At 60.7% G+C, this 27,235-nt stretch overlaps 2 protein-coding genes across 31 annotated transcripts in view; one reads left to right on the top strand and one right to left on the bottom strand.

The window, feature by feature from the left end:
• Window positions 1–11,657, top strand: part of TMEM94 (transmembrane protein 94) — a 57,846-nt gene extending 46,189 nt beyond the window's left edge. For 5 of the 29 annotated variants that reach the window (XM_055388947.2, XM_004041003.5, XM_055388945.2 and 2 more), the window contains 26 exons: window positions 317–468; window positions 825–927; window positions 1,135–1,221; window positions 1,789–1,905; window positions 2,257–2,313; window positions 2,604–2,708; window positions 2,858–3,010; window positions 3,246–3,455; window positions 4,029–4,344; window positions 4,484–4,657; window positions 5,046–5,148; window positions 5,254–5,471; window positions 6,198–6,379; window positions 6,467–6,605; window positions 6,855–6,970; window positions 7,115–7,214; window positions 7,537–7,645; window positions 7,853–8,042; window positions 8,301–8,378; window positions 8,684–8,769; window positions 9,348–9,429; window positions 9,744–9,892; window positions 10,013–10,107; window positions 10,198–10,291; window positions 10,481–10,651; window positions 10,831–11,657. In XM_055388947.2, coding sequence (XP_055244922.2) covers window positions 317–468; window positions 825–927; window positions 1,135–1,221; window positions 1,789–1,905; window positions 2,257–2,313; window positions 2,604–2,708; window positions 2,858–3,010; window positions 3,246–3,455; window positions 4,029–4,344; window positions 4,484–4,657; window positions 5,046–5,148; window positions 5,254–5,471; window positions 6,198–6,379; window positions 6,467–6,605; window positions 6,855–6,970; window positions 7,115–7,214; window positions 7,537–7,645; window positions 7,853–8,042; window positions 8,301–8,378; window positions 8,684–8,769; window positions 9,348–9,429; window positions 9,744–9,892; window positions 10,013–10,107; window positions 10,198–10,291; window positions 10,481–10,651; window positions 10,831–10,903 — 3,459 coding nt within the window. In that variant the 3' untranslated portion in view covers window positions 10,904–11,657. Of the gene's footprint in view, window positions 1–316; window positions 469–824; window positions 928–1,134; window positions 1,222–1,745; window positions 1,906–2,256; window positions 2,314–2,603; window positions 2,709–2,857; window positions 3,023–3,245; window positions 3,456–4,028; window positions 4,345–4,483; window positions 4,658–5,045; window positions 5,149–5,253; window positions 5,472–6,197; window positions 6,380–6,466; window positions 6,606–6,854; window positions 6,971–7,114; window positions 7,215–7,536; window positions 7,646–7,852; window positions 8,043–8,300; window positions 8,379–8,683; window positions 8,770–9,347; window positions 9,430–9,743; window positions 9,893–10,012; window positions 10,292–10,480; window positions 10,652–10,830 lie in introns of those variants that run through there. The other 24 variants (XM_019027421.3, XM_019027422.3, XM_063706096.1 and 21 more) reach the window with 9 other exon arrangements.
• Window positions 11,658–11,827: 170 nt separating this feature from the next.
• CASKIN2 (CASK interacting protein 2) lies at window positions 11,828–27,217 on the bottom strand. 2 transcript variants are annotated; one of them, XM_004041005.5, is made up of 20 exons: window positions 27,002–27,217; window positions 25,309–25,806; window positions 19,836–19,887; window positions 19,185–19,282; window positions 18,585–18,730; window positions 18,400–18,495; window positions 18,184–18,314; window positions 17,906–18,014; window positions 17,422–17,530; window positions 17,158–17,252; window positions 16,418–16,679; window positions 16,178–16,299; window positions 16,026–16,086; window positions 15,821–15,912; window positions 15,416–15,526; window positions 15,223–15,324; window positions 14,953–15,091; window positions 13,349–14,824; window positions 13,038–13,260; window positions 11,828–12,741 (listed from the first exon to the last, which is right to left on the bottom strand). In XM_004041005.5, the coding sequence occupies exons 2-20, from the start codon at window positions 25,400–25,402 to the stop codon at window positions 12,651–12,653; spliced, it is 3,609 nt and encodes a 1,202-aa protein (XP_004041053.4). In that variant the 5' UTR covers window positions 25,403–25,806; window positions 27,002–27,217; the 3' UTR covers window positions 11,828–12,650. The 2 variants fall into 2 exon arrangements, with proteins under 2 accessions (XP_004041053.4, XP_055244931.2); XM_055388956.2 differs by having other exon boundaries at window positions 25,309–25,848; window positions 27,002–27,201.
• Between the last annotated feature and the right edge of the window lie 18 nt (window positions 27,218–27,235).

Here is a 27,235-nt window from a genome sequence, read left to right as displayed (position 1 = left end):
CAACTGGCTTATTTTTAATTTTTTGGTAGAGATGGGGTTTCGGCATGTTGGCCAGGCTGGTTTCGAACTCCTGACCTCAGGTGATCCACCTGCCTTGGCCTCCCAAAGTGCTGGAATTACAGGTGTGAGCCACCACGCCTGGTCGCCTGTTCTTTATTCTCGCTAAAAGTCTAGTCCCACAGGCCCTGTCCCAGTGGACTCTGGGCTAACTGATGGCTCCTAACCCCAGGGAATGTCTGTACTTAGATGAATTGTCCAGGAAGAGTGGCCTCTGATAGGACCCTCTCGTTCCCACTCTCCCACTTGCTGCCGGCAGGATGACGAGCACATCGTCCTGGAGCCGGGAGACCTCTTCCCCCCCTTCTCCCCTCCACCCTCACCCCGGGGAGAAGTGGAGAGAGGGCCACAGAGCCCCCAGCAGCACCGGCTTTTCCGTGTCCTTGAGACCCCTGTGATTGACAACGTCAGGTAGGGGTGCTGCCCCGCCTCCTCCTGTCCCTGGTGTCTTCCGTGAAGAGGGGAATGGGACTGACAAGGAAGGGGCCCCATTCATCTCGAGGTTCTCTTGAGGGCAGGCATCTCCTTAGGCTCCTGTCCTTAGCATCTTGTGAGAATTCTTAGACTGAGTGGTGCCCTCTCCCAATCTCTACTCTGAGGGGACAGCTCTGGAGGTGAACACGGGCTAGGGCCAGGGCAGAGCGTGGAACTGCAGGACTCAACGGTGCTTGAAGAAGCAGTATCTGGCAGAGAGGCCCAGAATCCTCCCAAGGTGTAGGTTTCTAGCCTCTCTGCCAAGTGAGACTGACAGTCACCTCTTTCTGCAGATGGTGCCTGGACATGGCCCTGTCCCGACCAGTCACTGCCCTGGACAATGAGCGGTTCACAGTGCAGTCGGTGATGCTACACTATGCCGTGCCCGTGGTCCTGGTGCGTGCGGCGGGGCCGTGCGGGGCTGCATGGGGCAGAGGAGAGGGCTGGACACGGGGGGGTCTCAGGGCCACTCACATGAGCGGGAGTGAATGCAGAGGGTCCCAGAGCGAGCCAGCCTGTGGAGTAGCAAAGGAAGGGGAACGGCAGTGCCTGGGTCCCTCTAGAGGGGTGGGGTCAAGGCTGTGCCTCTGCTGTTCCCAACAGGCCGGCTTCCTCATCACCAATGCCCTGCGCTTCATCTTCAGTGCCCCGGGGGTCACTTCCTGGCAGTACACCCTCCTCCAGCTCCAGGCAAGGACCACCCTGTCCTCTCTGTCATGCTTCCCTCCGACCCACAGGGCTGGCTCTTCTCCTAGTACCCTGGCTGTCCCTCCCTCTCTGCAGCCCAGAGGTCCCCTCACGCTTCAGCTTAAGAACGCCTCTTTCCAGCTGGGCGCGGGGACTCAGGCCTGTAATCCCAGCACTTTGGGAGGCCACGGCGGGCAGATCATGAGGTCAAGAGATCGAGACCATCCTGGCCAATATGGTGAAACCCCGTCTCTACTAAGAATATAAAAATTAGCTGGGCATGGTGGCACGTGCCTGTAGTCCCAGCCATTCAGGTGGCTGAGGTGGGAGAATCCCTTGAACCTGGGAGGTGGAGGTTGCAGTGAGCCGAGATCACGCCACTGCCCTCCAGCCTGGAGACGGAGCAAGACTCCGTCTCAAAAAAAAAAAAAACACCTCTTTCCCTTCCTGCCCCTGAGAGAGCTGGCCCTTCCTGCCCAGGGAATGGCCGTGGGGCCAGGGCAGCCCTTCCCTTCCCTCCTCCCCAGGCCCGGAGCTCAGGAGCCGTCTGTGTGGTCCGCTCCTTCCCAGGTGAATGGCGTCCTGCCCATCCTCCCCCTGCTCTTTCCAGTCCTCTGGGTTCTGGCAACTGCCTGTGGAGAGGCCCGTGTCCTGGCCCAGATGAGCAAGGCCTCGCCCAGCTCACTGGTAGGTTTTTCCAAGGTGTCTGGGGGAAGTCACAGGAACAAAAAGAGGGAGCTGGCTGTGCCAGAGGACGGGGGCAGAAGTCCAGCCCCACCTTGGGCTCGGCATGTTGGTCAGCCTGGGCAGCTCTCCAGGCCTCGGGCCCTCTCCATTCCAGAAGGGCCTCCAGGCCAGGCCCTGGGTGTGAGTGAGCGTCTACCCTGGCTTCCACCAGGTGGGGAGTCAGAACGGCCCGGGCCCTTCACCAAAGGGGTTGGGAGCCCCGCTGGTGTGGGCCCCCCCTCTGCCAGCTTGGAGAGGCCTGTGTGAAGGCGGCATTTTCCTCACTGAGGACCTCACCCTCTCTCCGTGCAGCTGGCTAAGTTCTCAGAGGATACTCTCAGCAGCTATACGGAGGCTGTCTCCTCTCAGGTACAACACTGACCCGGGATGGCTTCTCTCGCAGGTCCCTAGAGCCATAACCCTGGGACTCCCCTATTTATGGCCTTAAAGCCTCCAACCAGGCTCTTAGAGCCCCATGTCCACCCGTTACATGTGGACATAACCTGGACCTGTTCCCATAACGTGTCCACACCCTGTCCCAGAGAAGTGCCTCTCCACCCCAACTTCGTGGTGCTCCCCTGTATTTTCCCCTAGAGGCCGTCTCCAGGGAAATGAGGCCGAGCCCTAAATGGCCTTGCAGACTTCCTCTCTCCCACCAGGAAATGCTGCGCTGCATTTGGGGCCACTTCCTGAGGGTGCTCGGGGGGACATCGCCAACGCTGAGCCACAGTTCCAGCCTGCTGCACAGCCTGGGCTCTGTCACGGTGAGGGTGGGCCTTGTGGGGAGGAGGCAACTGTCATGCCCACCCTGCTCTCTGGCTGGGCCTGGGCTGCCCACCTGCCGCTCGAGTGGCCCCTGGGCAGGGTAGGCTAATGCCAGGCCCCTTTCCTATCTCAAATGCTTTCCATGCAGGTCCTGTGCTGTGTGGACAAACAGGGGATCCTGTCATGGCCAAATCCCAGCCCAGAGACTGTACTGTTCTTCAGCGGGAAGGTGGAGCCCCCTCACAGCAGCCATGAGGACCTCACCGATGGCCTATCCACCCGCTCCTTCTGCCATCCCGAGGTAGAGGAGGAGGTACGGCCGGCTCCCATGGGCCCGACTCTGGGCCAGGCTGTTTAGCCTTGGAGCCTGGCCAGGGAGGGTGAGGTTTCGGAGGGCGAAGGAGGGTTTGGGCACCATTAGGATCTGCTTCTGGGCAGGTGAGGTGAAGACAAGGCAGCCGGGGGACCTAGAAGCATCCTGCCTCCCCAGGCCATGGGAGCCACTGGTCCTAGCCTGTGCTCCTCATTCTCTTCAGCCCCATGAACGAGACGCCCTCCTGGCTGGCTCCCTGAACAACACCCTGCACCTTTCCAGTGAGCAGGAGCGTGGCGACTGGCCTGGCGAGGCTCCCAAGCCCCCCGAGCCCTATTCACACCACAAAGCGCATGGCCGCAGCAAACACCCATCTGGCTCCAACGTGAGCTTCAGCAGGGACACCGAGGGTGGTGAAGAAGAGCCCAGCAAGGTGACGGGAGGGGGTGGCACGGGGCAGCCACACCCTCGGCCACAGGCTGTCCTGGCCTCCCTGGCCAGCCTGGCCTCACAAGGTCTGAAAGAGCAGGCGTCTCCGCCCTCTGTCTCAGCACCTCCAGGCTAGGCCAGTGGTCCCTGAGGCCCTCCCCCAGTCTGCTGCAAAGTAGGCGGAGCCTCCCCCTACCCTTCCATTCTTGTAATCGCAATCACTGGTGTCCCTGTTGGAACCTTCCAAATATACACAGCCCGGGGCTCCCTCTTAGAGATGTTCCCTGGCCACAGAAGATCCCTCAACTGTGTCTTCTTTGGTCTGGCCACCCCTCTTTTTAGCTCCTGCCAGTGTCATGAGATATATTAATAGTCCATAGAAGCAGACAGGAGCCCAAGAAGGACAGGAAGCGGATTTCAGGAGGGAGGGGGTGGAAGAGGGTGAGCAGCAGCTTTTTCCTGGGAAGGGCGCCTTTCAGGGGCAGGAGCCCTCCCCAGCCTTGGGAGGTGGGCAGAGCCAGCGCTGGCTTCCCCACACCCTATCCCGGGCTGAGGCTCTCCTCCACATTTCCCCCAGACCCAGCCTGGGATGGAGAGCGACCCCTACGAAGCAGAGGACTTTGTGTGTGACTACCACCTGGAGATGCTGAGCCTGTCCCAGGACCAGCAGAACCCCTCCTGCATCCAATTTGATGACTCCAACTGGCAGCTGCACCTCACCTCCCTCAAACCCCTGGGCCTCAATGTGCTGCTGAACCTGTGTGATGCCAGCGTCACCGAGCGCCTGTGCCGATTCTCCGACCACCTGTGCAACATCGCCCTGCAAGAGAGCCACAGCGCCGTGCTGCCCGTCCATGTGCCCTGGGGCCTCTGCGAGCTTGCCCGCCTCATTGGTACGGGTCCCCATGGCAGGGGATGGCTGGCTGGACCCGCCTCCTAGAAGAGGCCCAGTACCAACTCCTCACGGGACTTAATGGACCTGGCAGGGTATTGCCAGGGCATGGCCCTAAGTTCCTGTTCCCCGCCCCGCAGGCTTCACTCCTGGGGCCAAGGAGCTTTTCAAGCAGGAGAACCATCTGGCGCTGTACCGCCTTCCCAGTGCCGAGACAATGAAGGAGACATCGCTGGGGCGGCTCTCCTGTGTCACCAAGCGGCGGCCTCCCCTCAGCCACATGATCAGCCTCTTCATTAAAGACACCACCACCAGTGAGCCCTGGCTACCTTGGCCAGCACCAGGCGAGACCTTCCAGAGCTTGGCAGGGGGGCTCTGCCCAGCCCCACCCATTGCTAGGGAGGCCTGGGCAGATGAAAAGTAGACTGCTTCCAAGTGTTCCACTCTGGCAGGGCTGGAATTGGGGACCAGGGCTGGGATGGTGTTGACTGCAGAGGCCGGGATTGTCCAAAGGATGGGAATATGGTGTCTGCATTCCAAGCCCAGTGGCATTGCAGAGCCTTGCTGACCGTGAGTCCCAAGGAGTCTCCTCCTCTGGCAGGGGCTCCTCAGCGCCCTTCTCCAGGAGGACAGTGTGTTGCCTGTCAGGTCAGAGTGAGGGGGCTGGTTGGCGACACTCAGGGTTTGAACTCTCTCCCCCAGGCACAGAGCAGATGCTGTCCCATGGCACCGCTGATGTGGTCTTAGAGGCCTGCACAGACTTCTGGGACGGAGCTGACATCTACCCTCTCTCGGGATCTGACAGGTGGGTGAGGAAGCACATGCCAGCAGCAAGAGCAGTTGCGCTGCCGGGGCACCTGCCCTTCACAGGCAGGAACACTCACCTCACCTCCGCCTGCTTCCCTGGCAGAAAGAAAGTGCTGGACTTCTACCAGCGAGCCTGCCTGTCTGGGTATTGCTCTGCCTTCGCCTACAAGCCCATGAACTGCGCTCTGTCCTCTCAGCTCAACGGCAAGTGCATCGAGCTGGTACAGGTGCCCGGCCAAAGCAGCATCTTCACCATGTGCGAGCTGCCCAGCACCATCCCCATCAAGCAGAACGCCCGCCGCAGCAGCTGGAGCTCTGACGGTACCTCATGGGTCTGTCCAGCGGAGCTGGTGCTGGGGCTCCCCTGGGCTGCCGAAGCCCAGGAGCAGGGAGGGCGTCTGGAGGGCCCTGGCGCCCCCCACAGCAAAGGGGGCAGTGGCCACAGCCCCAGGCTGGGATGCCAGTGTGGCACTCTATCCGGGGACATGGGGAGTCCCTTAGTTTCTTCCCTTATCAGTGGGTGCTCACTTGGCCTGCCTCACTGGTTGGTTGTGATGCTCAAGTGGGTTACGTGTATCAGAGTGCTTTCCTGGGAAGTTACCAAGCAGCGTTCCTAGAGCATTAGGCTTAGTAGGATCAGACAGGAGATCAGGTCTATCACCCTGCTGGTGCAGAGGGGCCCAGAAGCTCCACCACGCCACCCCATTCCCACCAGACATGCACACTTCCCAGGTTTTTTGAACCCAAGAGACTGTGAATTGAAGCAGTTGCTGAGGGTAGGGCCAGTACCCCCTGGGCAGGAGCTGAAGCCACGCCTTGTCGTAGCTTCCAGCTCAGATTCGGCTACCTGACTGATGCATACCTTTCACTGTCTTTTCTCCTGTGTCTGTCGGCTCCTTTGTGTGTCTTGGCTGTGTGTGTACGTGGCTGTGTGTGGTCCCCTGGGGCCCGTATGCTCATTGATTTGGGTGTGGCATCTGTGTGTGTGGCCCTGGGCTGGTTCCTGGGTGTCCTGATCGGGCTGTGTCCTGTGTGTCCTGCCTGAAGAAGGGATCGGGGAGGTGCTGGAGAAGGAAGACTGCATGCAGGCCCTGAGCGGCCAGATCTTCATGGGCATGGTGTCCTCCCAGTACCAGGCCCGGCTGGACATCGTGCGCCTCATTGATGGGCTTGTCAACGCCTGCATCCGCTTTGTCTACTTCTCTTTGGAGGATGAGCTCAAAAGCAAGGTGGGGAGAGCCATCCCTTCTGCCACCACTAACTCTGTTTCCACGGGCTTTTGGGCCCGTATGTTCATGGCCGTCTGCCTTTCACAGGTGTTTGCAGAAAAAATGGGCCTGGAGACAGGCTGGAACTGCCACATCTCCCTCACACCCAATGGTGACATGCCTGGCTCCGAGATCCCCCCCTCCAGCCCCAGTCACGCAGGCTCCCTGCATGATGACCTGAATCAGGGTAAGGGCAAAGGCGTGGGGTGGGGACGGGGTGGCGGTGGGAGGATTCCCCTCCTCAGAGCCACAGCCAGGAAGAGCCTCCGGAGAGCCCTCCGGTTAAGTACATTCCCTTGGGAAATGGCTCTGATGTCCCTGCGGGAAACAGTAGTCAGCAGGAAGGAGTGGACACAGGCAAAAAATTATCTGCAGGGCAAGGACAGGTTCCCAGAAGGCTGGTCCCAAGGTGAGGGAGAGGCTTTTGTCCCCACAGTGTCCCGAGATGATGCAGAAGGGCTCCTCCTCATGGAGGAGGAGGGCCACTCAGACCTCATCAGCTTCCAGCCTACGGACAGCGACATCCCCAGCTTCCTGGAGGACTCCAACCGGGTACGATGGCAGGATCTGTCTCACGTGTTCCTGTAGTGGTCCCATAGCTGGTCCAGGGGAGAGGTAGAGAGGTGGTGGGCAGGCAGTGGAGGGGAGGGATGCTGATCCCCATCCCGAAGCTGCTGGCATCTCTGCTTTCTCCAGGCCAAGCTGCCCCGGGGTATCCACCAAGTGCGGCCCCACCTGCAGAACATTGACAACGTGCCCCTGCTAGTGCCCCTTTTCACCGACTGCACCCCAGAGAGTGAGTGCTGTGGCCATGGGTACTTGGGCAACCTGGTCCCTTCGGCTGAGCTCTGCCTGGGCCTGGGTACCCCGTGGGCTCTGGAGGGATGTAGGTTTCCCATGCAGGGAGTGAAGGAACCTGGGCTGGGATCAGCTGGGGAATCTTGTGGGTTGGAGTCAGAAGTGCCAATGTTCACATGATCCCGCTGCCGGGGGTGGGATTGTTTCAAAGAGGGGCCCACCTCCCATTGCCTCCTGCTCTCCTGTCCCATGGGTCTCTGCCCAGTGCCCACTTGGCGCTCTGCCTGCCTGACTCTGGTGCCCTTATACGCTGTCCTCAGCCATGTGTGAGATGATAAAGATCATGCAAGAGTACGGGGAGGTGACCTGCTGCCTGGGCAGCTCTGCCAACCTGCGGAACAGCTGCCTCTTCCTCCAGAGCGACATCAGGTCAGGGCGGGACCCTGGAGCCTGCGGGCCAGCCTCTACCTCCCAGACCGGAGGATCAGATGGGCCTGCGTGGGGCTGGGGGTGTGTACCATAGCTGACCTCGCCCTGGCTGGGACCAATGCACCTGGGCATGGTGGGAGAAGAGGGTGGGGTGCCCAGTCCTGTGGGAGATACAGCTGAAGTGTGTGTGTCCCCCACCCTGAGCAGCATTGCCCTGGATCCCCTGTACCCATCCCGTTGCTCCTGGGAGACCTTTGGCTACGCCACCAGCACCAGCATGGCCCAGGCCTCGGATGGCCTTTCTCCCCTGCAGCTGTCAGGGCAGCTCAACAGCCTGCCCTGTTCCCTGACCTTTCGCCAGGAGGAGACCATCAGCATCATCCGGCTTATCGAACAGGTGGGTGCTTCGGCAGGCAAAGGAGGAGAGACGCAGGACAGGACCTGCCTGGGGTGGGAGTAGCAGCAAAGGACCTGTTTGAACCCGGGGACCTCATTCCCCAGCCCTCTGAGCGGGCTCTCCCAGGCAGTTACATTCGCCTCTGCTCCCCTCCTAGAAGCATCCTGGGCGTCTGGCTCTTGGCTAAAGTGTGTCAGCTGTTGGGCCTGGGAGAGGCCAGGCAGACCCAGGCCATAATCTGTCCCTCTTGGTCCCTAGGCTCGGCATGCCACCTATGGCATCCGTAAGTGCTTCCTCTTCCTGCTGCAGTGCCAGCTGACTCTTGTGGTCATCCAGGTGAGGTGGGGCCCGCACAGGCATTGCCCCCGTGCCACTCACCCCTTCGCTCAGGGGCCAGCTGAAAATCTGAGGAAGGAGGCTGGGGTTAGCAGTACAGTCAAGGGGTCCCCCCAGAGCCTCTGTGAAGCCCCTGGGCTTTTTGAACTGACCCTCATTGGCAGAAGAGTATTCCCTCCGGCCCCTGTTCCCTCTGGCAGGATGTGAGCATCTATCTGGGCCCAGGGCAAGGGAGCTCGGGGGCTCCTATGCCCTTATTATTTGCCTGAATCGAACTGTGGCTCTTGGCTTCTTTCCTGGTCTAGTTCCTTTCTTGCCTGGTCCAGCTGCCGCCACTCCTGAGTACCACCGACATCCTGTGGCTGTCCTGCTTTTGCTACCCTCTGCTCAGGTGAGACGCCATGTAGCTTCCCCGCACCCCATGCCTAAGCAGGAGGTGTCTGGATGTCACTGTGCAGCCCCAGGAGCCCAAGGTTCTGGAACTGCTCAGGGCTCACCTCCTCTGGTACAGGAGGCATGGAGGGAACCCCCTTTGTCTTTCTTTTTTTTTTTTTTTTTCTGAGATGGAGTCTCGCTCTGTCACCCAGGCTGGAGTGCAATGGTGCAATCTCTGCTCATTGCAACCTCCGCCTCCCGGGCTCAAGTGATTCTCCTGCCTCAGCCCCCTGAGTAGCTGGGATTACAGGCACCCACTATCATGCCTGGCTAATTTTTGTATTTTTAGTAGAGATGGGTTTTTGCCATGTTGGCGAGGCTGGTTTTGAACTCCTGACCTCAAATGATCTGCCCATCTCAGCCTCCCAAAGTGCTGGGATTACAGGTGTGAGCCACTGCCGTCCAGCCTTTGTTTTATTCCATCCCCTCACCAGACTCGACCTCACGCGCAAGACTCCCTAGAGGCTCCCTCTATGAGAATTGAGGGACAGAGGGTCATTGTCACCATCCCTCTACCTGATCTCTGCTTTTCAGCATCTCTCTGCTGGGGAAGCCCCCCCATAGCTCCATCATGTCTATGGCAACGGGGAAAAACCTCCAGTCCATTCCCAAGAAGGTAAGCGAAACAGACCCTGTGAGCCTTGCAAGTGAGCATGGAAGGGACTGAGGATTGGGGGAGGAGAGAGGGGCTAATCTGGAAGGCTCTGGATGGGGGATTCCAGCAGAACTCCGGCACTTGGTTCCTAGTCTTCCCCCAGATCAAAGAGGAGGTAGTGGCACAGAGCTGGGAAAGACCCTTGCTGGGGCTTGAGCTCCCTATCCCCCCAGGCCTGACCATTTACTAAGAGCCCGTTGAATACGTGGGAGAGCTAGGAGCAGCCGGCAGAGTGGCTCTGCGCCCCAGGAGTGACTGGCCTTGTTCCCCGGCAGACCCAGCACTACTTCCTGCTCTGCTTCCTGCTCAAGTTCAGCCTCACCATCAGCTCCTGCCTCATCTGCTTTGGCTTCACACTGCAGAGCTTCTGTGACAGCTCCCGGGACCGCAACCTCACCAACTGCTCCTCCGTCATGCTGCCCAGGTGGGTCCCAGCCCCAGAGATCCACCCATCGCCTGCCTCGCCTCGACGCTTCCTCCCTCCCCACCCCAGCCTACCTCCCTGCGGCCCCAGAGGGGCTGAGCCCATGCCTCACTTTGGCAGCAACGACGACAGGGCTCCAGCCTGGTTTGAGGACTTTGCCAATGGACTGCTGTCGGCTCAGAAGCTCACGGCCGCCCTGATTGTCCTGCACACTGGTGAGAGGGCTCCCTGGGAGGGCGTGGATGATGGTGGGAGAGGAGCCCCACTGTGGAAGTCTGACCCCCACATCGCCCCACTTTCCCCAGTCTTCATTTCCATCACCCATGTGCATCGCACCAAGCCCCTGTGGAGAAAGAGCCCCTTGACCAACCTCTGGTGGGCTGTGACAGTGCCTGTGGTGTGAGTATTGCTAGGATGGAGGGCGGAGTGTGGGCTGGGGAGGAGAGGGCCTTCTGCAGGGCTAGGATTGGAGGGCGGGACCGGGACCAGAGGTTTAACTGTACCCTGCCTGAGCTAACTGTTGTACTGGGAAGAGCAGGGAAGGACGCAAGCAGTGTCAGGTTCACACGGGGCCGCCACCTCCTGCAGGCTGCTGGGTCAGGTGGTCCAGACGGCCGTGGACCTGCAGCTGTGGACGCACAGGGACAGCCACGTCCACTTTGGCCTGGAGGACGTGCCCCTGTTGACATGGCTCCTGGGCTGCCTGTCCCTGGTCCTTGTGGTGGTGACCAATGAGATCGTGAAGCTACATGAGATTCGGTGAGCTGTCAGCAGGGCGCCTCCCTCTGGGCTCAGGCATGTTCCCTAAACCTGTTACTCCCTTGGCGACACTCCCCCACCTTTCCGCTGCCCATCCCTCCCTCCTCCTCTGGTGTCCTGCCCCGGCCCCTGGTCTAAGGATCTTTGCCAACCTGTACTTTAATCTCCTGCCCCACCAGGGTCCGAGTCCGCTACCAGAAGCGACAGAAGCTGCAGTTTGAAACTAAGCTGGGCATGAACTCTCCCTTCTGAGCCACTGGCTGTGGTGGCTGTAGTTGCCCCCGTCCCTGGGGCTAAAGCCAGACCCATTTCTGAACAGGGGAGTTTGTATCATGAATGTTTCCAGGTTTGCTCCTGCACCCGTGGCACTGGAAACCCAGCTCCCCGTGTCAGACCCCGCTGTCTTCCTGAGCCCTGGGGCTCACTGTGGAGGAGCTGACGGCCTGGGCCCTTGGCCAGTCCTGGCTCTTCCCTGGGCCTCACCAGGGACACTCTTGAATGTATGGCCTCAGGCGCTCCCTAGAGGGGCCCTCAACCCCCTCACCTGTGAGCTACCCCCTTTAGGGATCCCTTGCCCCCTTGGAGATCCCTTGCCCCCCAGTGCCTCTGCTCGTGGGTCCCTGGACACGACCTTGAAGCCAACCTTCTTTGGAGGAGCAACAGCAGCAGCCTTGGCCGACGCGTCCAACTCCCAAGGTTGCCGTGGAGGGCAGGGGGGTGGTGCTTGCCTGGATGTGGCCCCGAGTGCCTCCCCTCCCTCCCTCTGTGGGGGAGTCTCCCGCCTGAACCTGAAGATGGAGCAGGGCCCCCGCTTCGCCCTGGAGCCTCTTCCTGTGCCTGGCTCAAGCTGGCTGCCTGTCAGTCTTGGGGAATCTGGCCCAGGTCTCCTCAGCCTCTGCCCCAGTTCTGGGAGAAGTTTCTACTGGTGTATATTTTTTACTGGAAATGAGCCTTTTAGGAGTGAATGTAGACTGGTTTGTATTAAAATGTGTCACTTGCTAAGAAATACCTGTGGCTGGTCTGTAAGGCCGCTCCAGGCTCTGCCCACCCCCGGCGATGGCTGGCAAAGGGAGGCCTAAACCTTCCTCCATCTACGCAGGTGGGTCCCTCAGGTCTGGTTCAGGCGAGACCCCTGGGGTCAGGGGTCCCCATGTCACAGAGGCAAACACAGCCCAGTCACGTGGAATGGTGTTTTCATTGGTGTTAGTTGGGGGAAGAGGTTCATGGTTACAGAGCCAGGGCCTGGGCCAATGGGGTCAGGCTCTCCCTGCCCTCAGGTGGGCAGTCGGGGCTCCTGCTGTGGTCTGAAGCCCCTCCCCCATTGTGTCCTCTCAGGCAGTTAATAGATAGAATAAATTCCATTTAAAATATATGCATTTCTCTCTGCTTAGAAAATAACATTTACAATTGAAAAGTTAGGACTTGTGGGATCTGTTAACCCCACTGCCTCCCACCCCTGCTAGCCCTGCCTCAGTGAGGGAAGGCGGGGGCAGGAGCTGCCTGGGCACCACCGCTGTGTATTTACATGTCCTCTGTACACCTACGGAGAGGGGGCCCGGCCAGACACACGCCTCCTCCAGCCTCTCAGGGCCTGGGCAGGATGGTGGGTGGCAAGAGGCATTCCCTTGGCACAACTTGGGACACGGGCTGGGGGGTACAGAGAAAGCACCCCCAAAGCCCCACCCCCACTTCCTCCCTGAGGAGAGAGCTCTTACCAGGGTCCCTGTCCAGGAGCAGGGCTGTCCTGCTCAATCGATCAAACCCTGGGAGGGGCTTTGCTGAGATGCAGCGGAGGTCCCTCGCTAGTCAGGTTCTAAGGTGGGCTGCCCCACAAGAGCTGTGGTGCCCACAGCCGCGGGCTGAGTGGGAAGGGGCCCTGCTAGGAGGGGCACTTCAGCCTGACCAGCCCTTGGCCCGTCCCTAGGGTGGCAGGGGCCTCTTCTGTGCTGGGGCAAAGGCAGTGGACTTCGGCAGGTCACAGTGGGCACTGCTGGAGGGCTCAGTCCAGCATGGCGTCCAGCTGGTCAGCCAGGGCATCGAACATGGTGCTGATGTCATCCAGAATGTGCTTGGTGGAGGCGCTGGGGGTGCTGCAGCAAGGGGAAGGATGCGGTCAGATCAGCCAGTGGCCCGCACCCCACTGGCCCTGGGGCAGGGAGCTGTCATAGCTCCCAGAGGCTCAGGGAGGCAAGGGACCGGCCAGGCTCCTGTGCCTCTTAAAGGGTAGCCACCAGGATTCCCTGATCTAGGTGACTCCAACACCTGGCCTCTTATCCCATTAGTGCCTGCAATGTCCCCTCCAACATCCCCATGATCCCTGGGCAGAGGATGCAGGGAGCACTGTTTCTCTGCAGCCTTCTCTCCCTCCCCATCCGGCCCCCCTCACCCCTCTTGCTCCTTGGTGCCAATGCTCGTCTCTGCGGCTCTCAGTGCAGCTGCCAGGGACGAGCTGGTCTGCTCCAGTCGCTGCTGGGCCTGGCCTGGGCCCACAGTCCCAGTGCTCTCAGGCCGTGGAGGAGGCACTGGGCGGGGGCCGAGCCGGGGCGCTAGCTTAGGGCCAGAAAATGCCAGCTGGGTGCAGGCCACCGACACAGGCTTGGGGGCTGTTCCTGCAGAGACAAAAAGGTTGGCCTGGGACTTGGCTGGGTCAGACACAACCCTGCCAGCAGTGACTCTCCCACAGGCCTCGCCTCTTACCTGCTCCGGGCACTTTGAGAAGGGCAGCAGGGGCGGCCGGGGGTTCTGTCTCCCCATTCCACCGACTAGCTGCTGAGCTTTCCAGACCTGGCCCTGGGCAGGGCGGCACTGGAGGCTGCATGGCGGGGCTGGGAGCAAGGGGGATTGGAACTCCTTGGGCTGGAAGGCTGCTGGGCTCGGGCTGGGGAAGGCTAGAAGCTGGAGGAGACTCGCCAGGAGGTGGGGAAGGCAGGGGGGCAGCGGGGCCAGGCGTGGCACTGGCCACTCCGAAGGCCAGCAGTGCGGTCTGCAGTGGCTCTCTCTCCCGGCACTTGGGCCTCCGCTTAACAGTGTCTGATTCCGTGAGGTTGAAATCGAGGCCGGGGGGCACGGGTGTCTCTCGGGGCGGGGGGCCAGCGGGCTTCGGGCGCTGTTTGATGGTCAGGTTCCCTTCCTCTGCAAACGGCAGCCCTTCCCCAGAGCTGCCCCGAGATGGGGGCGTCCCCTCAGGGCCTGGCTCCTCCTCCTCCGTATCTGACGCGGGCCCAGCCGGGGCAGGTGGGCCAGGGGGCTCTGAGGGGCCAGCAGGTTCACTCAGTGTTCGCCTTCTGGGCCCTGTGGCCCCTTCCTTGGGCCCTGGGCTCCCATCTAGTGGAGGTGGCTCTGGGCTGGGGCCAGAGACGGAGCTGAGGCGCTTGGGGGGCGGGGGCGGGGGGCCTTTGCGCCGGGCCCGCAGGGCAAAGGACTGGCTGCGAGGAGTCCCCCGAGCTGGGGTTGGGGTCACACTAGGACTGGTCCGGACAAGGGCACTGCGTCCTGGCCGCCGGGTAAGGGTAGCATAACTGCTTAGGGTGCTGCCCACTGGCCCTTCGGCCTCCCCCTCAGCATCCCCCTCTGTGGGGCCAGGGCGGCTTAGGCTGTGGGACCGGCGCTTAGGTCGAGGCGGGTCTGGGGGAGTGGTAGGGGGCCCGGCCAAGTAGGAGAAGGCCCAGGGTGCGCCAGGAGGTGGCCCTGGGGCCGGGCTAGAGGGTGAGCCCTGGGGGTACATAAAAACATAGGGTGGGGGTCCTTGGCCAGGAAGTGAAGAACAAAGCTTAGGGGGCCGCTCTGTGCCCTCTGGAAGGTTCCTCTCCTGGGGGGGGCTGGGATCGCCACCGCTGGGCTGTGGGGCAGGCTGTTCCTGTGAGTGGCCAGACCCCCGTGAGCGTGCCCCGATGCTCTCCTGGCTGGGAGAGCGGGCAGGTGGGAGGGGGAGTGGTTCAGGGCCACCCCCTGCCATGGCCGCCTGTAGCTCTGGGCTTAGTTCGCTGCCCTGGAAGGTGAGGAGCCGTGGGCCAGCCGTAGCTGGGCCTTCTCCATTCTCCAGTCCCTCAATGGCCATCAGCTCCGGACCCTTGGCCAGCCGGCGCCCGCCTTCACTGAGGGCCTCCCCCTGCAGCAGGCCCCGCCGAAGCTCCACCAGCCGCTTCACCCCCAGCATGAGCTTCTTCTGATGCCCTGAGATGGGGGACGGAAGTGGCAAGGTTAGCTGGGGCTGGGGTTGTCACCGCTGGGCCCCATACTGTCTTCTCTTGGAGACCCCGGAGGCAGGTGGGGGCCCAGCCAGGCCTCAGGACAGTCCTTACCGAGCTTGTTGACCCCAATCTCCTGCAGCTCCTCCCAGGTGAGGTCGGCCACCAGCCCCATGGAGTCGTAGCCGCTGCTCACCAGCTGCTTGTGGTACTGCGGCAGCCCCAGTGCACACAGCCACTCCAGCAGGTCCGTCTGGAAGAGCACCATCCTCAGAACAACTCCCAGCCAGCCTCCGCCCCCAGCCAGAGGAGAAAAGGCACCGCAAAGCCACAGCTGAGGGCGACAGCACGTGCCCCACTCCCCAGCCACCCTTGATGGCTCACTGGGATGTAGCTGGGCAGCCACTCGGCGATGCTGAGCTGAGCGATCTCTGAGGCGATCTTCTTCCTGTGCCCAGGCTTGGTCACCCCGATGGCCGTCAGGTCCTGCCACACAAAGTCTGGCCATCAGGCCCCTCCCCCGCCTGCTGGGCCCTCCCCCGCCCGCTGGGCGCTGCTTCCCGGCTGCAGCACCCACCTCAGGTGTCATGCGGCTGATGGTAGGCACATCATAGCCGGCCTGCAGAAAGTGGGCAGTGTAGCCCTCCAGCTGGAACTCGCTTAGCCAGTTATGAATGGCCTGCGCGTCCTGTGGGGTGGGGGAAGGGGGCAGAATTAGCAGGAGCTGGACCAAGGCCCTAGCCCCCACCAGGAGCTCAGGACCTGCCTGAGTGGGGCTTCAGTCCATACAGAGACTCTTGCCTCTGTCCTGCCCTACCCACCCCGAGGCCCACGGTGCACCCCGTGGAGGTCACACCTTCCCCCCCGGGGCCCACGGTGCACCCCGTGGAGGTCACACCTTCCTCCCCGGGGCCCACGGTGCACCCCGTGGAGGTCACACCTTCCCCCCCGGGGCCCACGGTGCACCCCGTGGAGGTCACACCTTCCCCTCCAGCAGCTGTTCTGGCCGCACATCCTGGGTGAAGATCTGCTCCCCAGAGCGGCAGTTGGCCAGAGGGCGGTGGCTCAGGTTGTCTTCAAGGAGAGAGAAAAATGGAATGGAAAGGTGGCAGGAGGAAGGGGTGCCCATCCTCGGCCTCCTTACTTGCACCTCTCCTAGCCAACCCAGGTCCCCTGACCCTTCCTACCTGCCAGGGACGGCGGGTGGAGTCCTGGCAGCACCTGGTCCTCTCCGGCAGAGGGCAGTGGCTGGAGGAGACAGGGCAGGAGCCAACTCAGCATTTGGGGAACTGGCAGTGGGGAGTGAGCCCTGACCTGGTCCGTGACCCCATCATCCTACCTGGGCGTTCTCAATCAGGAGGCCAGGGCCATGGCCGTTAGTGCCCTCAGAGCTCTGCCCGCTGCCGGCACTGCGGATGCTGCCCACGCTGCCCTCACTGCCCACGCTATTCCTGTCACCTGCTGTGGGGGGCAGAAGCCAAGGGGTCAGAGTCCCAAGTGTCGCTCCGACAGCTGTCTGGCAGCTTGCCCAGGCCACACGCCCACACAGTGCCCAGCACTGCCCCCTGGGAGGATGTACCTGGGCTGTCTGGGCTGAGGCCCACCCGAGGAAGCTGGCTGTAGGTAAGAGGGTGCGGGGGTTCTTCGGCAGGAGGCTGCGGTGTCCGGGAGAAGCCTGGGCGCAGGGGGGTGGGTGCGGACGGGAGGCGGGCTGCAGGGATGCCCACCCGCTTGCTGACCACCTCGACAATGCCCGGGGGGAAGTAGCCTATGCGGTCTGTGCCCCTCTGGCTCTCGTGGATGTGGCCCTTCCAGCGGCCGTCGGGATGCTGTTCTAGCACCTGCGGCAAGGGGTGGGGGGCGGGGACGGTCACTCCCAGCACCAGGCAAGTGGCAAACAGTTGTCCCTGCAGCTGCGGTCCGGCAACCCTGGTCCAGCTCTTCCCCTACCCCTGAGGAGCTGGCCTCTGATGCCCACACTGGCCCAAGTTCCGCCCCTGCTGCCAGCAGCCAGCTCAATCTCCCCTGTGCCTCCAGGGCGAGCCCCAGTGGCAGCCCGTGGTCAAATCACAGCTCCACTACTTGCTAGCTGTGTGACCTTGGGCAAGTCACTTGAATTTCTCTTGATTTTGTTTAATTCTCAATTTTGTCATCTGTAAAGAAGAAATGCTAACAGCACTGCCTTCCCTGGCTTTAGGAAGAATTAAATGAGGGTGCATATAGAGACCTCAGAGCAGAACATGGTAACATAGCAGGTGCCCAAATAAGTAACAGCAATCATTTGTATTTGCAAAGGAATGCCTGCTTGAGGTCCCTCACCGTGATGACATCCCCTGCCCGGACATTGAGCGCAGTGGGATCATGGAGGTTCCAGAAATCCTTGAGCGCTCGGACCTTCAGGATCCCTGAGGCCTCTAAGAGAACGGGGTGGGGGACAGGTGTCATCTAAGGGTCCTTAGGGCATCTTCCCACCCCTCATGCCCTTGACAACCCTCCCCCAGGGACGTCCACTCCCCCTCCACATCCTGGTACCACTTGAGCGGCTCCAGGCCCCCTGGGCAGGGTATCCTCCCCCGCACTCACCCCGCAGTAGCTGCTTGATTTCCCGGCTGGCCTGGGAGGTGGTGAACTGATTCACTATGTCCAGCGCCGTCTGGTTATACGTATTCCGGATGTTCACGTCCACACCTCCCTGGGTGCACAGTGTCACATGAGCACACGCTAAGCACGTTGACACCCCTCACCCGATTCTCTCAGCTACCTGGGACATAGGTACTATTACCATTTTCAGATTTTACAGATGAGGACATAGAGGCTCAGGGACTCAGTCAAGGACAAGCTCAAGTTCACTCAGCTAGTAAGAGGCAGACCTGGGGTGCCAATCAGGTTGGTCTGCCCCCGATCCATCTGCACCGCCTCGGCACCATTCAGAAGGAAGTCAGGCCTCTTTCCTGATGCCCATGCAAAAACCACGCTGGAGTCCTCCGTCCCGTACCTCCCCAGCCAGTCGGGGGCACAGGGCAGAGGCTCCATGGACACCTGCGAGGGAGCAGGGGCCCATACCCACCTCCAGAAGCAGCCGCACCACCTCAGTCTTGCCATACAGTGCGGCCTCGTGGAGCGCCGTACCCGTCTTGGTCTGGCGGTTGATCTCGATCCCAGCTCTCAGGAGCTGCCTGCAGTGGACGGGGGGAGTCACGGGGGAGGTGGCGTAGGAGGGGGTGATGACTGCTGGGGGCCTGGGAGATGGAGAGCCCGGGTGAAAATGGCAGTGGGGGAGGGCACTGAGGGGCACCGGTGGTCCCGCAGGCAGGTGGTGAGGAAGCGGGGGGACCCCAAGGGTACCTGATGACTTCTCTGTGGCCATTCTTGGCAGCCAAGTGCAGGGGCGTGGTGTAGTTGGGGTCACATGGGTCTTTGGCCTCCCCCTCCAGCAGTGCCACACATAAGTGGCTGTTCAGAAGCAGCTGGGCCACCTGCAGCACCCAGTGCCCAGTTAGAGCCTCCTCCTGAGACCCTGTAGATGTCCAGGACCCAGCACCCCAAGGCTGCAGGCCTCACCTTGAGTCGGCCAAATTCACAGGCCAGGTCCAGGGGCGTCTTCTTGGCCTTGTTGACCAGGCATGGGTTGGACTGATGCTGGAGGAGCATTTCTGACTGGGGTTGGGGGAGCCGAGTGAGGGGGCCTGGCCTGTCCGGCACCCCACCCCGCCCTGCGCCACGCCCCTGTGGGCAGCCTCACGTACCACCTCATAATGTCCATACTGCGCAGCCAGGTGCAGGGGGATCTGTCCGTCCAGCGAGGCGGCATTGACGGCCGCAGAGGCGCGCAGCAGCAGCCTCACAGGCTCCAGCCGGCCCTGCCAGGCTGCATAGTGCAGCGGGCGCATGCCTGGCAGGAGGAAAGGGTTTCTGAGGGAGGTCTTGGAACGGCGTTGGGGGTGGAGAGGAACTGAGCAGAGTATGGAGCCAGTCCAGCTGGGAGGGCAGAGAGCCCACAGGGATGCAATGCTGGCTCTATCCAGGTGTGGTTAGGAAGAGGTTCGGCTCGACAGGGCTGAAGCCAGAGTCCTGCTGTGCCCACTACGGATCATGATGACCCCAGGACAGCAACAAAACCTCGCTGAGCCTCAACCTACTCATCTGAATAATGGGATGTTAGTACCACTCCCCTATGCAAGAAGGCTGTGAAGAGTAAACGGGGAAAAGCCACTTGCAAGCCCAGAGACGCTGTGCTAGCATCTATTAGCATTGCTACGTTGTCATGGGAGCAAGCTCTGGTCCCAGGGTCTGGGTAGGGCCCCTACCTGCCCAGGGTGGGGGTCGGGGGCACATGGGGGTCTCACCATTGCTGTCCTTGATGTCAACAGTGGCCTGAGCCTCTAGCAGCAAGGCTATGAGCTCCAGGCTGCCCCCCAAAGCAGCGTGGTGGAGGGCAGAGAATCTGATGTGGGAGGACACAAAGTTAGGGGTGTTGGTGGGCAGCCCCCACCCCCAAATCCTGGTCTTCCATACCCGAACCTATCCTGGGGGCTGGCAGGGATGGGTTACTGGCCCCCCCAACCCCAGCAGCCCTGCCGTGGGAGCGCAGTGGCTGAGCCACAGCATGAAAGGGCTCAGTGTCTGCGCTGAGAGGCCCGTTTGTCTCGCCCCCCCCGCCTCTCAGCTGGCCCAGGGGAGGGGGCCGTGGGAGCAGGAGCCTGAGGGCTCCTACCCTCCAGGGAGAAAAGGGGGCCCCAAAGGAATGTGACCCCAGGAGGCCCCGCGGAGAGGCACCAGGGCCCCTCCCCTCACTCAGGGCTAACTCCATGGGCGGGCGGGTGCCCCCTCCCTCCAGCCCAGGGACAGGACCCACAGCTCGCAGCAAATACACTTCCAGGGCCAAGTCTGAGAGGGAAAGGGACCCCGGGCCTCAGGATCTTTCCCTCCAGCCCCACCCCCGGGGCTCTACTGCCCCCACCCAGCAGCTCTGCAGAGGGACAGGGGCTCCCACTCACCCATCAGCATCCTGGTAGTTCACGTTGAGCCTCTTTGTGGAGCCCAGGAGCTCTAGGGGTCAGGGCAGGAGGTGTCAGGGCCATCAGATGACTGCCCTCACCCAGCATCCCTCCCCCCGCCTGTCACGGCCCAGCTGACCTCTTGGCGTGCAGGAAAGCACCTGCCCCATGGCCTTCCGCCTGTCCCGTCCCTGTGGCTCCCCACCCTGGCCCACCGGCCCAGCAGCGTGAGGGCAGTGAGGGCAGGATGCTGCTGCGGCAGTGGGCTGGCTTCCCCTCGCCCCAGTCCCGCTTGTTTATAGAGCCATAGAGGGCGGGGGGTGGGACTGGCACGATGTGCCCTCAGTGGACAGGCCCACGGTGTGCATGGTTAGCATTCCTGCCTGAATGGGCCAGGCAGCGAGTCATGTTGTCCTACTGGGCCGAGGGGTGGGGAGAGAGAAGGAAAGAGGCACTAGGTATTCAAGGGCAGGCCACGATGCCCAGTCCTGGGGCAACCCAGAGAAAGGTGACATTAGACAGACCTCTACCCAACACTGGCTCTGCCAGGCACCAGCTGTGTGACTGTGACAAGTCATTTAACCTCCCATGCTCAGTGTCCTCAACTGTAAAATGAGCTGATCAGAACCTGCTCACGGGGGCTGTGAGTACAGAGCCTGACCTTGTCATATGCAAAGACAGGAGCTCTCAACATCTAGCCCTCCTGACGTGTGGGCAAATACCATCCCGATGTTAGGGCAATGGTCCTCCAACAAGAGCTGGCACAGGGCCCGCACTGTCCCCACTGGGATCTCCATGGGTGCTCAGACTGCCCCGGGAGTCACTGCTACTGCTGACTCCACACCTCCAGGGTCTTAGCTGAGATGTCCATGCCCTGGACAAGGACTCTGCAGGTTGGTGGCAAGAGGAGCTGGGGCCACCCCCTCTCAGGGCAGGGTTCAGGCAGGTGTGCTCCCTGCGAGAGCCAGGGAACTGGTGGGAGTGGCTCTTGAAGTGCTGGGAAGGGAAGGAAGGCCTGTCATGGGTGGCCCCTGCCTCCTGCTAGAACCCACCCTGCAGGGAAGGAGTGAGCCTGGCTTGGCCAGGCCGGCGGAGTGCCAAGTGTGCTGGCCCAGGCCTGCCCCCCAGGCTCCAGTGGACCCCTGAATACCCCAGTAGCCTGGGGAAGACACGGCTTCATTCCAACAGGGAGGGGAGGGACCAGCCTGGCAGTAGGGAGCATGGCACAGGGAGGGAGGGGACAGCTACATTGAGGGCCAAACTGAAGGACACTGTGCCACAAAGGTAAAGACAGAGCCAGGGAGGGACAAAGCGCTAAAGGGGTTGTGGCCACTGGGAAGAAACACAGACCTCCATTTTCCTCCAGTCCCCTTGGAAAATCCTTGTCATACAGAACCATTTGAGGCAGTAGAAAGAAGAGGGGCTCTAGAAGCGGAAGTGTACAGTTCAAATGCTCACTCTGGCTGTGTGACCCTGGCCTGCCACGGTACCTCTCTGAGCCCCAGTGGAGACAATGCGGTCAGCAGGGAAGAGACACAGAGCACCCTTCAAGCTGCCCACTCTTCCATTAGCCCTCCTCTTCCAACAGCCTGGACAGTTTGGGATGAGGCAGCTGGGTGGCGGGATGCAGTCCCTCCCGAGAGGAGCAGGACAATGTGACAGGCAGGACAGGAACAGGGCAAGGGCCAGGCTGGGTGGCTCCGTTCTTTTCAGAACAATAGCCGGAAAGGCGGTGGGGGAGAGGCTCAGAGTGACCGGGCTGGGGACTCTGGCAGGAGGGCAGAGGGTCCCGGTTCCTGGCAGTGACTCCAGGCACTTCCCCTGCGGTACAACCTTCTTCCCGGGCCTGGCGCTGGGGGTGGAAGGGTGGCTCCTGATTTAGGCTCCCGGGCAGAGGATGTGAGCTCAGCCGGCCGCCCCAGCACACCCCATTTCCTCTGGCCAAAGAAGGAGATTGTTCAGAAAAGGGAGTGGTGCGGCGAGGGGCGGGGAGCAGGGCCAGGGCAACTGTACCCCTCTTCTCTCAGCCACCTGCTCCCTGAAGAGGACCTGGGTGGGGCAGGGAATTGGCCTGATATCAAATGCAGGAGGCTGAGGGAGCATCTCCCACCTCCCTGTTCTCTCTCTGGATAGCTATAAAGCGCCAGCTAAACCCCAGAAGGAAAAAGGGGAGTCCTGACGCCTCCCTTTTAGCAGTTTCCCTTGCCTTCTTACGATATGGAGCAAGAGTCCCCAGCCTCACTTCTGAGAACTGCATTAAAATCATGGGGAGAATTTCCTGATACACAGTCCCAGGCCCTCTGTGATGGGTCTGATTTTGAGGGGAGTCCAAGGAGTCTACACTTTTATTTTTACTTATTTATTACTTTTTGAGACAGGGTCTTGCTCTGCTGCCCAGGTTGGAGTGTAGTGGCACGATCTCGGCTCACTGCAGCCTTCACCTCCCCGACTCAAGCGATCCTCCCACCTCAGCCTCCTGAATAGGCGGGACTACAGGCATGTGCCACCATGCCCAGATCATTTCTTAATTTTTTTGTAGAGATGGTATCTTACTATGTTGCCCAGGCCAGTCTCAAACTCCTAGGCTAACTAGGAGTCCTGGGGGACTCCTTCCTGTGCACAGGGCCAACAGGACTATAGGTGTGTGCCATCATGGCTGGCCCAGTCTGCACTTTTGAAACAATCCCTAGGCCAGCATGGTGGCATTGCCTGTAGTACCAGCCACTCAGGAGGCTGAGGTGGGAAGATGAGGCAGGAGGATCACTAGAGCCCAGGAGTTCAAGGCTGGGCAACATAGCGAGACCCCATCTCTTTCCCTGTCTTTTTTTTTTTTTTTTTTTTTTTTTTGAGACAGACTCTTGCTCTGTTGCCCAGGCTGGAATGCAGTGGTACAATCTCAGCTCACTGCAACCTCTGCCTCCCAGGTTCAAGCGATCCTCCTGCCTCATCCTCCCGAGTAGCTGGGACTACAGGCACTTGCCACCACACTGAGCTAATTTTTGTATTTTTAGTAGAGACGGGGCTTCACCACGTTGCCCAGGCTGGTCTCGAACTCCTGACGTCAAGTGATCTGCCCACCTTGGCCTCCCAAAGTGAGACCCTATCTCTTTAAAAAGAAAAGAACAGAACAATCCCTAGGTAATACTGATGGGCAGCTGAGTGCAGAGCACAGGGGACAGGGTGCAGCTTTGCCTCTGCTCTGCCATGCTATGGCTATGTGACTTTAGGCAAGTCACTAACCCTCTCTGAGCATCACTTTCCTTATCTACAGAACGGATATTGAAATACCTATCTCACAGGCAAGTGAGGAAATTATAATATTTCATAGACTATAACGTTTGCAAATGTCACCTTGTGATCTCACTTTCGTCACCAGCCTCTCCAGCTTCTCAGAGGACTGGGAGGGGAGGCACAGTGCCAGGGCCTCACAAGGAATCCCAGGTCCCAGTCATGCTGTGCCTGAGCCTACAGCCTGCGCAGGGTGAATTCTCCCCTTTGGGACTGAGGGAAGGGACCTCCTTCCCCACAGACGCTTCCCACTGGGCACAAGGGACCTTCTCGGAGCCTAAGAGCCCGGCTCTGCAGTTCCCGCCACTGGCCTCCAAATCCCTCCTGCCTGCCCTCCTGAGGACCTCACTTTGAGGACCCAGAGCTGTGAGGCCAGCAGCAGCTTGACCAAGGCCCCACTGGGCAGGTTGCCAAAAACAACACAGAGGTGACAGAAGAGGGGAGTGGCTGTACTGCTGGACCTTAGGGCCCTCCCCTGGACCTCCTTAGCACCTCCCCAGTGGCACCCACCCTGTGTCCACTTCCCTAGGCACAGAGACCACCCCACAGCTCCACCTCTCCAGGCCCTGCGTCTCCTGCCCCAGTGTGCTAGTGGATGCATGAGGTTAAGGCCCTTCCTCTGGCACCCATACCCCAGGTGTTCAGGTAGCCTGGGGTACTCCTTCCTGTGCACAGGGCCGAGGTGTATCTTGGGGCTAGAGCCCCTGAACTCCAGAGGAGATCCTCCCATCCAGGGAACTCCTCCTGCCTCAGTCTGGTGGCAGGAACCACCTCCTGCCTATGCTGATCTGGGATCTCAAGGTGACAAGTCCAGTGGCCTCCTGGGACAGCCCAGAGAGCCCTCCCTGGAACCCAGAGGTCTATTCTCCCTGTGGGGGGTCGCACCACAGAGGTACCCAAGACATGGGGCTCAGGTGTGGCCGCTTGTGCATGGATCCCCCACAGCCCGGTCAGGTCTCGAGGCTAGGTGAAAATCTCCAGTAAATGAGCTCTGGCCACACCCCCCCAGGACACACATGTCAGGGGAAGAGAAACTTCAGCAACTTGTTAGAGAGTGTTGAACTTTTTTTAAGCAGTAGAATTCCCTTTTTAAAAGCTATCTCGTGGCCTGGTGCGGTGGCTCATGCCTGCAATCCTAGCACTTTGGGAGGCTGAAGCGGGTGGATCACCTGAGGTCAGGAGTTTGAGACCAGCCTGACCTAGATGGTGAAACCCCGTCTCTAGTAAAAATTAGCCAGGCGTTGTGTCAGGCACCTGTAATCCCAGCTACTCGGGAGGCTGAGGCAGAAGAATAGCTTGAACCCAGGAGGCAGAGGCTGCAGTGCGCTGAGATCATGCCACTGCACTCCAGCCCGGGTGAGAAAGCAAGACTCCGTCTCAAAAAAAATAAACAGCTATCTTATAGATATCCTCTTAAGACACGAACATAGAGATGCTCTGGTTGAAATGTGTGTGTTTGAGGTTGGGGGTAGGGATGAAGTTCTATCTATTCAGTCTTCTCTAGCCCACTGTCAGAAACCTCATGGCTCCAAAGAACACATCAGAAAGACCATCTGCTAGAAGGCAACTCCACGAAGACAGGAATTTGGGTCTGTTTTGTTCACTACTATGGTCCAGTGCTTAGAACAGAGCCTGAGCCAGGCACAGCGACTCACGCCTGTAATCCTAGTACTAGGAGGCCTAGATGGGTGGATCACTTGAGGTCTGGAGTTCGAGACCAGTCTGGTCAACATGGTGAAACCCCCATCTCTACCAAAAATATAAAAAAAAATTAGCCGGGCATGGTGGCACACACCTGTAATCCCAGCTACTAGGGAGGCTGAGGCAGGAGAATGGCTTGAACCCAGAAGGCGGAGTGTCCCGTGAGCCGAGATCCTGCCACTGTACTCCAGCCTGGGTGACGAGCAATAGGCACTCAATAACAATGTGAATGAATGTACTTCAACCCTCTAATTTTGCAGGCCAGGAAACTGCAGCCCAGAGAGGTTAAGTGACTTGCATAAGGACACACAGCAAGGGGGATCCAACTTTCTCTCTGGCTCTCTCACACAGAGGCACTTCTTATTGAGAACAAGACAGTCCACCCTCCTCAAATATGCAGATCACAGTGACCCACCCCCACCCACCAAGCCTCTGTGAACTGAGCACTCGGCCTCAGCGGGATGCTCTCCCACCCGGTACTCACTTGTCTTTGTGGCCTTGACCTTCGCCACCAGTTTCTGCACACCGGTCACATCTCCATTCTTGACAGCGAGGATCAGGTCCTGTTCACGACCCATACTGGCTCCTGGGCTGAGCTCTACACTCAGGAGTCCAGGGCAAAGGCAGGCAACGGGTCCAAGCTGGGGCGTCAGGGCGCCATGCCACAGCCCCTTGGAGGGCTCCCGGTTCCGGGGGAGCAAGTCTGGTGGCCCAGGCAGTGGGCTCCTCGTCAGGTACTGAGGGATACTCCCAAAGGTGCTCCGTGAACTGCCACCACACGAGGGAAAGCTAATCTTTGAGGGGTTGAAGGCTACGTGGAAATCTGGATGGATATCAGCTTGTGGCTTCCGACAGCTCCAGGATGGGCTGGGACTGGGCACACCAATCTTCCCGGCTTGGCTGCGGAACACCAGTGCCCACCCAGAGAGCAGCCAGCATTCCCTTGGGCCTCAGGCAGCAGCGGTGCACTGGTCTCAGGGCTCTGGAAAAAGCACAGGGCCTCTGTCGAACGCTGGGCCACAGCCTGCAAGGGTCCCAGAAGTGGAGTGCAGAGGATGAGCAGGACAAGACCTCCAGGGAGCCCCCAAGCCACCCTGGCTCCCCTCGGAGTCGATGGTGATGCTGAGCCACTGAAAGTGGGGAGGAAGCTGCTATGCATGAGAGGAGTATTGGTAGGGGGGAGGTGGCATTCTGGGAGGGGGAGGCTGAGTCACTGGGGCCCCAGGGCACCTGGCAGTACCTCAACCTTGGGCAGGAGGGGCCCTGGCAGCATGACATACTGGGGCAGGCCGGGCCAGCAGCCTGTTCTCCACAGCCCGAGGCTCCGACACCCACAGACAACTGGCGGGCCAGGAGGTGGGGCCGGGAGGGTCAGGCACAGGCAGGCGGGCAGGGGTCACTCCCTGTCAAAGGCACCAGCCCCCAGATTCCTCCCTACGGAGGCTTCAAGGCTTCGCTTTAATGGCTGGATGCCCTAGTCCTAGGACTCTTTTGTGAACTGAGGACATGAAGTGCTTCTGGCCCCCCATTTCTGGGGGCTGTGCCTGCTAGAGAGGGAAGCTGCACAGCACCTGTTGCTGACCCGTCCTCGCCCCTTGTGTCGGGTGGAGGAGCAGCTGGGCAGAGAACAGAGACAGAGCTGGGGCACTGCTGACAAACGGGGCTCCCAAGCCCCCCAAGCCTGAACCTGAAGCCCAGACCCTGGACTCCACCGCAGAGAAGCTTACGTCAGTTTCTCGGTGGCAGCGAATTTACTGCCAGAGTCTTGTGGCATGAGATCCGCGCAGGCCTGGGGCCCTGGCCGGGAACCCCTCACTCCCCAAACGTCCCAAGCCCAACCCAGGGGCACTCCCACGCGGAGCCCGCGGCCGACACGGGCGCAGGGCGCCCTTGGCAGTGCCTGGGGTCGGGCTGGCTCCCCCGCCCCCCGGAATGTCCCTCCAGCGCCTCGCAACCCCCCAGCCCAGCCCAGCCCAGCCCAGGCCCACCGGGGAACAAAGCGGCGGGAGAAGCCGGGCGGGCCAAGCGCCCGAGGTATAAACGCGGAGGATGGAAAAAGGGGCGCGAGGAGGACGGAAGGAGCGGGGAGATGGAGGTGCCCGCCGATCCCGCAAGAAAAGTTAGTTTGCGCCCGCCCCCAGGGGCGCTGACCCCCAGCGCGGGCCCCGCAGCCTCACCTCTCCCGGCCGCCCGCCGGGGTCCGGCTGGCCCTGCTCGGTCCCTGGCACTCAGGACGGTGGCTCCCACTCCCCCCTGCCCCCCTTTCTCCTTCTCGTTTTCCAAGGCCGGCTCGGCACCTCCCGCAGGAAATCCCGCCCCTCCCCCCTCCCTCCCGCCGGATCGGGAACGGAGGGACCGTCCCGGCCGCGCAGTCAGGCTGTCAGTCAGCACCGGCGGCTCCGCCCCCATCC

This window comes from Gorilla gorilla, chromosome 4 (genome assembly GCF_029281585.2).
Source record: "Gorilla gorilla gorilla isolate KB3781 chromosome 4, NHGRI_mGorGor1-v2.1_pri, whole genome shotgun sequence".
Taxonomy (NCBI): Eukaryota; Metazoa; Chordata; class Mammalia; order Primates; family Hominidae; genus Gorilla; species Gorilla gorilla.
Note: the sequence above shows the minus strand (reverse complement) of the source record. Positions and strands in the feature narration are given on the sequence as shown.

Excerpts from the sequence above, each read along its gene's own strand:
- CASKIN2 (XM_004041005.5), bottom strand. The coding sequence starts at position 25,402 with ATGGGTCGTGAACAGGACCTGATCCTCGCTGTCAAGAATGGAGATGTG. Across the intron at positions 19,283-19,835 it reads AACTACCAGGATGCTGATGG|ATTCTCTGCCCTCCACCACG; the intron begins GTGAGTGGGAGC and ends CTCCCACATCAG. Across the intron at positions 12,742-13,037 it reads GGCACCAAGGAGCAAGAGGG|CACCCCCAGCGCCTCCACCA; the intron begins GTGAGGGGGGCC and ends CCCTTGCTGCAG.